The 13,341-nt window shown below is 35.7% G+C and overlaps 1 protein-coding gene across 1 annotated transcript; it reads right to left on the reverse strand.

Moving 5' to 3' along the window:
- Positions 1-78: 78 nt before the first annotated feature.
- Positions 79-3,599, reverse strand: LOC139851486 (ras-related protein Rab7-like). Its single transcript, XM_071840552.1, has 7 exons — positions 3,442-3,599; positions 2,411-2,437; positions 2,158-2,257; positions 1,561-1,707; positions 1,124-1,204; positions 863-1,008; positions 79-413 (listed from the first exon to the last, which is right to left on the reverse strand). Exons 1-7 carry the CDS (start codon positions 3,492-3,494, stop codon positions 356-358), a joined length of 612 nt encoding a protein of 203 aa, XP_071696653.1. The 5' UTR covers positions 3,495-3,599; the 3' UTR covers positions 79-355.
- Between the last annotated feature and the right edge of the window lie 9,742 nt (positions 3,600-13,341).

Consider the following 13,341-nt stretch of genomic DNA (forward strand, 5'->3'; position numbering starts at 1 on the left):
CTGCTTTGACTTTTTATAATTAAACTTGTATAAAGTACCAAAAAAATATCGGATAGAAGTATATAAGGAATTGGGCGATAAGGTCATATCTCAATCAAAACAGGCGCAAATTGAATAATTACAAAGATCAGTTTGGGCGTATTACCGATCCAAACTGATGCACAAGTCACAAACCTACTATAACCATATTGGCACACATCTATAGTTTTTCCATAACTGGGAATCAACTTACAAGATTGCAACATCCACATGGACTTAAAAAGGATCTATGTGGCAGTATCACACAGTTTATTGCAAATTTACAGTTATAGTCAAATAATTAAAAGAAGTGGGCTAAAGAATTCCATATTTGCATTTAGCACTCGCATTCGGTGGACCTTTGTTGACTGGTGCTTCCTACATCTGGCAAGTATCTTCACAGATTCAGGCAAAAATATTCAGAACGCTCATACAAGAAAGATGGTTAGATGAAAACTTTGACTTTCGATGTACATGAGAAGAAGACTCAAACGTAAGAACTGATATTATACATAATTCATATTTGTGATGTGAGGTGTGATCATCGATTTGTTGCTTCCATGATACGGATTATTATTTTTTTAAGTAGCAAATGGGTAACGGGTCAAAAGTAAGAACTGATAGTTTTAACACCAGCTGTAACAAGTCATGTTGGGTTGTTGACTTGAAACACTTTCTTGTCTATTTTGTTAAGAGTAACAGGAAAAATGGGTAATGGGTCGAAAGTAAGAACTGATATCAACCCTATGCAAGTCAATGGGCCTGAATGGTCAGCTATAATTTTCATACATGCACCCCCCACTAAAAAGAGTAACAGGTAAAATGAGTGAATTTTAGTCCTTACATTTCTTCCTCATCTCCAGTATTCAAGGCATTCTTTGCAATGACCTGAAAAGCTTCTTCAACATTGATTCCCTCTTTTGCAGAGGTCTCAAAATATGGTATACCACCTTTCGAGGCACACCAAGCACGTGCCTTTTTCTCAGATACCTGTTAGCAACCCATTATTCTTGATGGGAAATGGGAAAAGGAAGATAAAAAATGATATCGTGTAGTCCATATAATCTCAAGTACAATATAATAGAAAAACTCGACGTGCACATACCACTCTACTATTGCCACCATCTACATCAACCTTGTTACCTAGAACCACAAATGGGAAATTTTCTGGATCTGAAGGGCTTGCCTGAAAGAATTTTCTTAATCATCAGTTCGTAACACAAGCACACAACTTTACGCTAGAGGTAGAAAATCGGGCAGCTTGGCTAATGCGAGTTCATAAACACTTGTTGCTAGAACATACTTTTATAATAATAAAAATGTACAAGAATCATTTCATTAAATTCTTTTGGAACTTTACTGCATTAAGGTATATGCTTTGGAAGACTTCCAATTCGTTTGACACATCTCCATTTAACCGTTTTTATTTTACCCGTTTGAGATAACACATAAACCAAATCGGCCAATTCATAAGTAAATTGGCAAAAAAATCATAAGCATTCTCTTAAGGTGGGATTAGACTTCAGTTTACAGATGAAGTGCCTGGATAAGGAATTCCTCCCTCCAATTGTTGAGATTATCAAACGATTTCTGCACATTTACATCGTATACAAGGACACAGCAATCTGCACCATGGTAGAAAGCAACACCAAGGCTTTGAAACCTTTCTTGTCCTGCAGTATCCCAAATCTGGAAAAACACAGAAGCCAGATTACATTAAGATTTTGATTGTATTTACTGAATCCTTCAAGATTGTACTCGTAATTGTTTGCAAGAGAATAAGAAGGACAGCCTCCTTGATCATGTTACAAAAAGGATGATAATAAAGCTAGTTTACATATATCAAAAAACAAAAAGTAAGATAAAAAATTAGAGAGTTATTTATTATGACAAGTAACCGAAATCCAAAACTTTCCAATCCCCCATGTACCAAAGAAAACATAACCAAATTCTAGATATCTCATTTAGGATGGAGATGAGAATGGGAAGCAATTATCATATGCAAATCTGATATGATCACAACAAAACAAAACTAAGAAGACAGGAAAGAACTAACACGATAAATCGTATTGACTACTTTTCAACTAACCTTAATAACCAACTATGATATCACTCCAGAGAAAAACAAAGATAACCGGCCTGTAGAGTGAAGAGCCTGTCTTCAAATTGCACTTCCTTCGTCAAGAAATCAGCTCCAATAGTCGCCTTGTATTGATTGCTAAACTTCTTGTTCACATATCTAGAGTTCAACGTTAAAGCTAACAAGAACCATTGCCAATAATGGCATCACTTCTCGCCGTTCACAGTAATTCTTTGACGTAGTAATGGTACAGAAACTCATTCGATATCCATGTATATAAACAAATACAAATCAACAGTTCAAGTAGGATACTGATTCATCAAAGATGTTTTACCAACCCTGCCTCAGCAACAAATAATAGTCTATTAGACAATATAAATGGTATGATAATCTTGAATATATTACTAATTACTATTGTTAGGTTGTCTAGTTTAGTTTAGGTTTACCAAGCATTGTATTGTATTTATTGAGGGATTAACCTCATATAATGATATACATCGAATAATTTCCCCGATCATTATAAAAGACATAATACACTTTGCTAACCAGGACTATGGCTGCTAACTGCTAAGGAGTTGAGCTTTTATAAAACTACTTGAGCCCGAGCTTGAGAATTGAGCATAGAACTAGCTCCCGAAAAATATAACAAGCTGAATTCGATTGTAAAATCGAGCTTGAGATATATAAAAGCAAGGAATGTATCAAGCTTTTTGAGCCTTTATGTAATATACTAATATATGTAGGTGTGTATATACTTATATACAGACATACAGTAATACACAATATTGTAAGAATTAATATTTTTTGCATTTTGACCAATGGTCAAGTAATAATCTCATTTTTAGACATCTAAAATAATTTCTGTTATCATAATATTTTCTACATAGCTATTGAAAGTAATCTTGTATAGATATAGGAGCCGAGCTTGAGCTTAGCCTAAACACTAAACGTGTTCAAGCCGAGCTTGACTCAGTCTGCTGCCTCCCCTAATCAGAACAATAAATAAACACAATTATATATGATTTCTGATACTTTCAAAGCATAAGAAATCATTTCTACAATAGCAATCAATAATTACATGCACTCATATGAAAGGATAAAGTCACTCACTCTAAAACCCTAAGAAGATATATCATTCAAGTTGAAATTAAATAAGGCTAATTATAGATAATGCAAATATAATAAGCTTGTAGTCATGTATAAGTATGAGTCAAAGTAGGCTTCTTTATCTGTTAAACTATATACAATCGATATAATCAAGCAAATCAGATGAAGTACGGATTAATTTTGGGGAATAAATAGGAACGAAAATTGAAGATAAAAAAGAGTGATAAGTTGCAGACCCGCTATCACCGAGGATGATGACCTTAAGCAGCGTTCTTCTTCGTGATGGCATCGCAATCGGATTGGATCTAGACAGAGAATTTAGATTCGTTTTTTAATCGAATTATATGGATTGAATTGAATGGAAACAAAGTAGAAAGGTGATATGTTCAAGTCAAGTGTTTTCGCACAAATTATTTACACTCTGTTACCCAGTTTACTTGGTATAGAAGGAGAAACAAAAAGTGTTATCGTGTTTTCGTGTTTTCGTGTTTTATTTGGTGTTAAAAAAAAAGGAGAACGAGTTTAGTTTGTAACTTTCTTTCTAATCTTTCATTCCAAATTAAAAAAATTTATCACTTACTTTCGGTTCTCTTTCTCTTAGACCATAGGTAATGGTGACTGTGACGTGGAGGCGTAGAGTTGCACTTTTTGGGGAAAAACTGTGACTGGGCCATGACATTTTGAGGGGAGTTGTCATGGGGGGTTTTTGTCTTGATAAGACTGTGACGTGTCATTTCTTATTTGTTTTTATTGTTTTGTTTTTTTTGTATTTCTTTATTTTGTTTAGTAAATTTTAATATATAAAAACAAGTTAATTAAACAAAAAACAACATAAATTAAATAAAAAAAACTTACATTAAAAAAACGTCTAGGAATTAATAAAAAAAAAAAAAAAACGTACAAATAAACATGAAAAACCGTCCGTCATTCGTTATTCAAACATTAAAATACTTAAAAAAAACTACTCGTCGTTGTCGGTGGTGTTGTTGTCATCTTCCTCGTTCTCTTCGTCGGACGAAATCTGCACGATCTCTCTAAATTTAGTACACACCCAGTTTTTTAGCTTTTGAACGGTCTTTTTATCCTTCTTTTTCAACCCGTGCATATCCGTTTTAAGAATTTGAATCCTTTACGCGGCTTGTTGTAAGTAAGCCGCATTTCGAAAAGCCTCGAGTGATGTACTTTTTTCCTCCTCTTTTTTTTCCGAATATTTGGAGGACTTGGAAGAATTTGTTGAACGCGATGTCGTGCCCGCATCGGATGAAACGGATCGTCTCGCGGCCTTTTTTGCCTTGTCTCTACCTTGAGGCCTTTGCAAACGATCGGAACCAAACAACTCTTTTTCAATCGGCCTCGAGTCGGAAAGATCAACATGAAAACTATCATCAAAACCTTCTTCAACATCGTTATCATCATCATCATCGTCGTCGCCCTCGTCCTCTCCCCCGAAAGGCGGTGGTGCATACCATTTTGGATGTTTTTTCAAAACATCCCACGCTTGAACCATGTTAAAATCTTTCAACTTTTCTCTTTTATAAATAAGCAACGCTTTTTTCATGATCACTTCATCATTTTGACCACTACGCCAATTGCGTTTCACATCCTCGTAAAAATCATTAAAATCCTTACACGCCCGATTAACATTACGCCATTTACTCGTCAATTGATCGTCCCCACGATACCAACCACGTTCATTGTTGTTAAACTTCTCATAAATCGTATTCCACAACGTACTTATTTTTTGAGAGTTTTCCTTTTTTGAATCTTCGGACGAGTCAATCCAACAAGTGGCTAACCACGCTTCTTCTTCGGGATCCCACATCTTTTTCTTATATATTTCCTTTTTCGATACACCTACGTATATTACAATTATACCAACAAACTACACATTTATAATCTAAAATTATAATCTACATTATTATCAAAAACTTGTAATCTACAATTATAATCAAAAAACGCATCTTGTAATCATAATCCACATACAAAAACTATATAATCATCTAATTATCTACAATCATAATCAAAACACAACTTATAATCATAATCAACATACAAAAACACAACTTAATCATCTTGTATGCTACAATTATAATCAAAAAACGCATCTACAATTATATTCTAACAAAGCATCAACAATTAAACCATCAATAATTAGGGAAAAATCATCAAAAAATCGAAAAAAAACATGAAAAAATTCGAAAAAACAAGACAAAATTCGAAAAAAATAGCAAAAAATCATACCCCCAATTTTTTTCTTATGGCTTCTTTTCTTTCTAGTAAGCGTGTCGGGTGCTTGGGATTGCGATTGTTCTTGTTGAGATTGTCTTTGAGGTTGTGATTGTTGTTGCAACATGTGTTGATATTGATTTTGTTGTTGAGCTTGCATAGCTTGTTGATGCAACATGTGTTGTAAGTTGAAATTTTGAAGTTGAAATTGTTGTTGTTGCATAAGTTGTTGTTGTTGCATCTCGTTCAATCGTTGACCCGGAAAGTAATTACTAAAATTGGGATATGGTTGAGCATTAGGGTTTGATGAAGATGCACCAAAGTTAGGATTAGAAGATGCCCCGTGATTGAGTAAATGCATAAACGAATTCGGAAATTCGTTTTCATTTTCAGTAGGGAATTGGTTGGAGTTTGTATTGTTGTTGTTGTTTGCCATTTGAAGATGATTTAGGGTTAGGGTTTATGTTAATTTGGGAGAAAAGGGGAAGAATAAATTGGAGGAGATGAAGATAGAAGGAAAAATAAAAAATAAAAACTCGCCTGTTGCTTTTACTCGGCTCCAACGTCCCAATTTGACTAACCAATCAGAAAACGCCACGTACCCAAACGCCAAAACAGCTACAGCGTTTTTCGCTGACAAACGCCCAGGGACAAACGCCCACAAACGCTGCGTTCCGGGCGTTTGTGGGCGATTTAGGGTGAGAAACGCTCGCGTTAACTGTGGTCTTATACTTACTTGACAAGTATAGTAACCCGAACTAATAGACAATAGTCACAACTTATGTATTTTAGCGTAAGTTTGATACAATTAAGTTGACAACTCAACTCTTAGCAAAAGTTTGATACATCTGAGTTAACTACTTAACGTTTTAGCAATATTTTAGTACAATTGAATAGACAACTTAACTTTTAAAGAGAAGTTTGTACAATTGAATTGATAACTTTTTGGCAGAACTATAGTACAATCAGATAAAAAATATAATATCTAAAACTATCTATATACAAAAAAATTTGTCATCTATATACGTTCTCACATCATCAAGTAAACTTACTTGATAATTTTGCTTAAATAAGTGTTTCGTCTACACTATATATATAAAATGTAATGTGATTGTAGGTGAAGATTCAACATATTTTTCATTCAAACTTCACCCACAATAATCATTCACACAATAAATGATTGATGATTGAAAATCGATTGATAAAACTAATAAACAATTAATTTAAAATAAAAAATAAAAATACATAATACATTACATATTACATAGTTTACATAATAATATGAACAATAAAGAGAATTAACCTTTGTATAAAATTTGCATTGACCACTTTGTACAATGATCAAACCTAATATGAGATATGATAAGTTTAAGTGCTAAATTTAGGAGAAATAGAATCGACCGATTGTTTTATCTCCGACAATCGTGCAAACTCAATAGGAATATGAATTCATGTAACGACCCGTCAAAATCGCTATTGACGCGGCACGTTAATCATTGATTCCACAGTGAGGTTTTGACCTCTATATGATACGTTTTGATAAAATATTGCATTCATTAAAATAAGTGACTTTCTAAACATAGAAAGTTATAAACATGTGGGCGAGTGCTTAGGTATAAGCAAAACCCCGAAATACATAAGTCTTTAATTTACAGGTTGACATCACAGTCCAATTATTTATTACACAACGCAGTTTTATTTTGAATGCAATAAACTTTGTACAAAGCATGAGAGACTCCATGCAGGCAACAAGCACATCACAGCGGAAGCATTCTAAGGACCTGAGAATAAAACATGCTAAAAAAATCAACACGAATGTTGGTGAGTTATAGGTTTAATTGCTCGAGTCATAAACATATATAAAGATAGACCACAAGGTTTCATCAAAAGTTTATCAATAGATTCTACGTAACAGAGCACCCTGGTAACTAAACTTAACGCTATAGTGATAATTACCCCATTCGTTTTAATACACGCAAACCAACGTGTCTTAAACTCAAATAACATACGTCCGTTAAAAGGCTAGCGCTCTAGCTCGGACGGGGATGTCAAGCCCTATGGATCCATATACAATTATTCGCGCCCACCAGTCCATATCCTATGTACTGGCAGCTACTAGTTACCAAAGCTAAGGGATTTTCGGTTTAACTCAGTGTAGAATTTTGTATGTACTTGTGTCTTATTGCGTTTAAAATAAATTGCATGTATTCTCAGCCCAAAAATATTTAAAGTATTTAAAAAGGGATCTATAACTCACAGTTCAATATTGCGATTCAATATTGTAGGCAAATTGCGTAGACGTAATGATGGTAGACGACTGTATGGTTGGTCTTGGATTCAAGAACAATACCCCGAACAATACCCAATATTTCCTTATTTTAAAACGGTTTGAAACCCGAATTAAAAATACCCTCGAATATACTTTATTATTATTAAACTTAAAATTAAAATTATAATTATAATTATAATTATAAAATTTACGTACATAAATTTTTATGATATATTTCGTCGAGCAAAACTGACCTTTTATAGTACTTTTCGATTTACTGTAGCTCATGCGATCGCATGAGTTTTCAGTGTTTTTGCCATGCGATCGCATGGCCGCCTTTTCTGTTTCTGTTTGCTAGTTCGTCGACATCAAATAGTGTTACTGTAGCAAATAGTGGTACTGTAGCAAATAGTGTTTTACTGTAGCAAATAGTGTTACTGTAGCAAATAGTGTTTTACTGTAGCAAATCACTGTAGCAAACTCGTTTTCACTGTAGCACTGTAGCAAAATACGGTTTTACTGTAGCAAATAGTGTTTTACTGTAGCAAATTAATTTTTACTGTAGGAAAGTCGTTTTTACTTGTACATATATATATACATACATATAATTGTTCATGAATCGTCGAGAGTAGTCAAAGGTAATTGTATATATGTAACAGTTCTAAAATTTTGAGACTCAATCTAACAGACTTTGTTTAACGTGTTAAAATAATAAATCGTATAGAGAATTGGTTTAAATAAGTCAAAAATTTTCGGGTCATCACAGTACCTCCCCGTTAAAGAAAATTTCGTCCCGAAATTTTGAGTAGTACCTGTTTCATGAGCGATATCAGTGAACAAATGTGGATACTTTTGCTTCATTTGATCTTCACGTTCCCAAGTAAACTCGGGTCCTCGTCTTGCGTTCCAACGAACCCTAACTATCGGTATTTTGCTTTGTTTTAATTGTTTGACCTCACGGTCCATGATTTCAACAGGTTCTTCGATAAAATGGAGTTTATCATTGATTCGTATTTCATCAAGAGGAATTACGACATCCTCTTCAGCTAAACATTTCTTCAAATTTGACACGTGAAATGTGTTGTGAACACTACTAAGTTCTTGCGGTAGCTTTAATCGATAAGCAACTGTTCCAATTCTTTCGGTGATTTCAAAGGGTCCTACGTACCTAGGACTTAGCTTTCCTCGTTTACCGAATCGTACAACGCCTTTCCAGGGTGACACTTTCAACATGACTTTGTCGCCCACTTGAAATTCTAGCGGTTTTCTTCTTACATCAGCATAACTCTTTTGGCGACTCATGGCCGTTTTCAATCGCTGTTGTATTTGAATGATCTTTTCGGTGGTTTCATGAATAATTTCTGGTCCAGTAAGTTGTCTTTCTCCTACTTCACTCCAACATATAGGAGATCTGCACTTTCTACCGTAAAGTGCTTCAAATGGCGCTGCGTTGATGCTCGTATGATAGCTGTTATTGTATGAAAATTCTGCCAACGGTAAGTGTCGATCCCAACTGGTTCCAAAGTCAATCACGCATGCCCGTAACATGTCTTCCAATGTTTGTATTGTTCTTTCACTTTGACCATCTGTCTGTGGGTGATAAGCGGTGCTCATATCTAATCGAGTTCCCAATGCTTTTTGTAATGACTGCCAGAAACGTGATGTGAATCGGGTGTCGCGATCAGATATGATAGAGATGGGTACACCATGCCTGGAAACTACTTCCTTCAAATATAGGCGTGCTAATTTCTCCATACTGTCTGTCTCCTTTATTGGTAGAAAGTGAGCTGATTTAGTTAGACGATCAACTATCACCCAAATAGTATCATGACTACTTGCAGTCCTTGGCAATTTCGTAATGAAATCCATGGTTATTCTTTCCCATTTCCACTGCGGAATTTCTGGTTGTTGCAGTAATCCTGACGGCTTTTGGTGCTCAGCTTTGACCTTTGCACACGTTAAACATTTGCTTACATAAGTAGCAATTTCTGTTTTCATATTAGGCCACCAATAAAACTTCTTGAGATCGTGGTACATTTTTCCGTTTCCTGGGTGAATTGAGTACCTCGTTTTGTGTGCTTCATCCAGTACTAGTTGCCTTAGGTTACCATGTTTTGGTACCCATATCCTACCAGCAAAATACAGGGTTCCATCGGCTTTTTCTTCAAGTTGTTTTTCTAACCCTTTGCTTATTTCGCCTTTTCCGTTTTCTTCTTTTAAAGCCTCTAACTGTGCTGCTTGAATTTGCTTTGTGAGATCAGTACGAATTGTAATATTCAAAGCTCGGACCCTAAGAGGTTTTACTCTTTCTTTTCGACTTAGGGCATCAGCTACAACATTAGCCTTTCCGGGGTGGTAACGGATTTCACAATCGTAATCGTTTAACAACTCTACCCAGCGACGTTGCCTCATATTGAGTTGTTTTTGATCAAAAATATGCTGAAGACTCTTATGGTCGGTGTACACTGTACACTTGGTGCCATATAGATAGTGTCTCCATATTTTGAGTGCAAAAACTACCGCTCCAAGTTCTAAATCGTGCGTCGTATAGTTCTTTTCATGAATTTTTAGTTGTCGTGAGGCATATGCGATGACTTTTGTGCGTTGCATTAATACACATCCTAAACCTTGGCGTGAAGCATCACAATAGATCACGAAATCATCATTTCCTTCCGGTAATGACAAAATGGGTGCAGACGTTAACTTCTTCTTTAATAACTGGAATGAGGATTCCTGTTCTGTGGACCAATCATACTTCTTTCCCTTTTGAGTCAATGCAGTTAAGGGTTTGGCGATTCTAGAGAAATCTTGAATGAATCTTCGGTAGTAACCAGCAAGACCTAAGAATTGGCGAATTTGTGTTGGAGTCTTCGGGGTTTCCCATTTACTAATGGCTTCGATCTTGGCGGGGTCAACTTTAATTCCATGTTTACTGACAACATGGCCCAAAAATTGTACTTCTTGTAACCAGAAATCACACTTCGAAAATTTTGCGTACAATTCTTCTTTCTTGAGTATCTCTAGTACCAGTCTTAAGTGTTGCTCATGTTCTTCCTTGTTCTTCGAGTAAATCAATATGTCGTCGATAAAAACAATGACAAATTTGTCTAAATACGGTCTACAGATGCGATTCATTAGATCCATGAATACTGCTGGAGCATTAGTTAATCCAAAAGGCATGACTAGAAACTCATAGTGACCGTAACGGGTTCTGAACGCGGTTTTAGGAACATCTTCTTCCTTCACTCTCAGTTGATGATATCCGGAGCGTAGATCAATCTTAGAATAAACACTTGATCCTTGCAATTGATCAAACAAATCATCAATCCTCGGTAATGGGTACCGATTCTTGATCGTTAATTTGTTTAATTCTCTGTAATCTATGCACATTCTCATAGATCCATCCTTCTTCTTGACGAACAGAATAGGAGCACCCCAAGGTGAAAAACTAGGACGAATAAATCCACGGTCCGATAATTCTTGCAACTGGTCTTGTAATTCTTGCATTTCTGAAGGTGCAAGTCTATATGGAGATCGGGCTACAGGTGCAGCTCCTGGTATGAGATCAATCTGGAATTCTACACATCTGAGTGGAGGTAGCCCCGGTAATTCTTTTGGAAATACTCCGGGATATTCTCTTACAACTGGCATGTCATCAATGCTTCTTTCTTCAGTATCGATCTTCTTTACGTGTGCCAGAATAACATAACAACCTTTTCTTATAAGTTTCTGGGCCTTCATGCAGCTGATAAAGTTCAGTTTTGAGTTGTTCTTCTCCCCATAAATCATTAATGACGTTTCATCCTTACGAGGGATGCGGATTGCTTTCTCAGCGCAAACAACTTCCGCTCTTGTTTTGGACATCCAGTCCATGCCAACGATTACATCAAAACTTCCTAATTCTACGGGTATCAAATCAATTTTGAAGGTTTCACCAGCGAGATTCATTTCGCAACCATGGCAAATTTTATCGGCTTTTATCAGTTTACCATTAGCTAATTCAATAGTATATTTATCGTCTAGAGGTAATGATGCACATTTTAGTTTAATACTAAAGTCTTTACACATATAACTTCTATCAGCACCCGTATCAAACATAATAGAAGCTAGTTGATTATTAACGGTAAACGTACCCGTGACAAGATTAGGATCCTCACGTGCTTTACTGGCACTAACATTAAATGCCCTCCCACGTGCGGGTTCTTTGTTCTTCTCCTTATCAGGGCATTGATTTATAAAGTGACCAGACTTCCCGCATCCATAACATTTCTTGACATCGGTCGATTTTGTCTTTACTTCAGAAACGGTGGCATAACAATCTTTCGCCACATGTCCTTTCTTGTTGCACTTATCACAGACCACTTGGCAATAGCCTGCATGATGTGTGTAACACCTTTTGCAGAACGGATGAGGTCCCTTATAGTTTGGACTTGCAGTTGCCCCATCTTGTTTACCTTTAAAAGTTTCTTGTTTCTTCAGGTGAGTACTTTTGCCCTTATAGTCTTCCCATTTCCTCTTTCCTTCAGTTGTCTTGACTTCGGTAATTGGTGCCTTAATCGAACTCTCTGTGATCTGGTCCATGAGTTGGTGTGCCATTGTCATGGCTTCCTGCATCGTATTTGGTTTGGACGATGTAACATTTCCTTTGATATTGATCGATAAACCGTCAATATACATTTCTATCTTTCGCTTCTCGTTTGGCACCAATTCGGGACACAACAAGGCTAGTTCCATGAAACGCTTTTCATAGTTATTGAGATTCGCGCCGATAACCTTCAGATTACGTAACTCAGATTCCATTTTTCTGATCTCGTTTCGAGGACAGTACTCCTCGATTAGCATCTTTTTCAGTTCTTCCCAAGAGATATCATATGCCGTATCTATTCCTTCTGCTTTAGCATAATTGTTCCACCAAGTAAGTGCACCATCTTGCAACGTGCACGAAGCATACTTTGACTTGTCTCCGTTCGCACAATTACTGATTTTGAAAACGGACTCCATCTTTTCAAACCATCGGGTTAGACCGACTGGTCCCTCGATTCCACTAAACGTCTGTGGTTTGCATCCTTGAAAAGTTTTGTATGAGCATCCGTTTCGTGAGTTTGTGTTTACGGCTGCTGCTTTGGCTGCTGCTTCGGCTGTTGCTTTTGCTGCCTCGGCTGCAGCAATTCTTTCATTCACACGTTTCTCGACTAGTTGCTCAAACTCAGCATCCGACATTTGAGACATGTTTCTTCAATAAACACAACAGATATAATTTAATCATATAGAATATTATAGGTAAAATGAGTTGTCAATAGTTAATCGTAGCATATTAATAATATGAACCGATTATTATAAAAGCTTTTTCTCCTTATTAGCATTTTATAATTATTTCTAGGGTATTAACTACCCGTTAAGTTTATACATAATAGCTAGTACAAGGAATTAACTACTAAAATCCTAATAATATTCCACTATGAAAAATTATAGCGAGTTACTACATTATTATGTAATAATAATAATAAGAAGTAGTAATAATACAAATAATCATTCCATGCATTTATTATTAATAAACCAAAATAATACAATACCATACAATACTGATATTTTACATATGCTTATTTTACATAACAAGATAGAGTAGCACACATAAGCAATA

Source organism: Rutidosis leptorrhynchoides, chromosome 6, assembly GCF_046630445.1.
Source record: "Rutidosis leptorrhynchoides isolate AG116_Rl617_1_P2 chromosome 6, CSIRO_AGI_Rlap_v1, whole genome shotgun sequence".
In the NCBI taxonomy this organism is placed as follows: domain Eukaryota; kingdom Viridiplantae; phylum Streptophyta; class Magnoliopsida; order Asterales; family Asteraceae; genus Rutidosis; species Rutidosis leptorrhynchoides.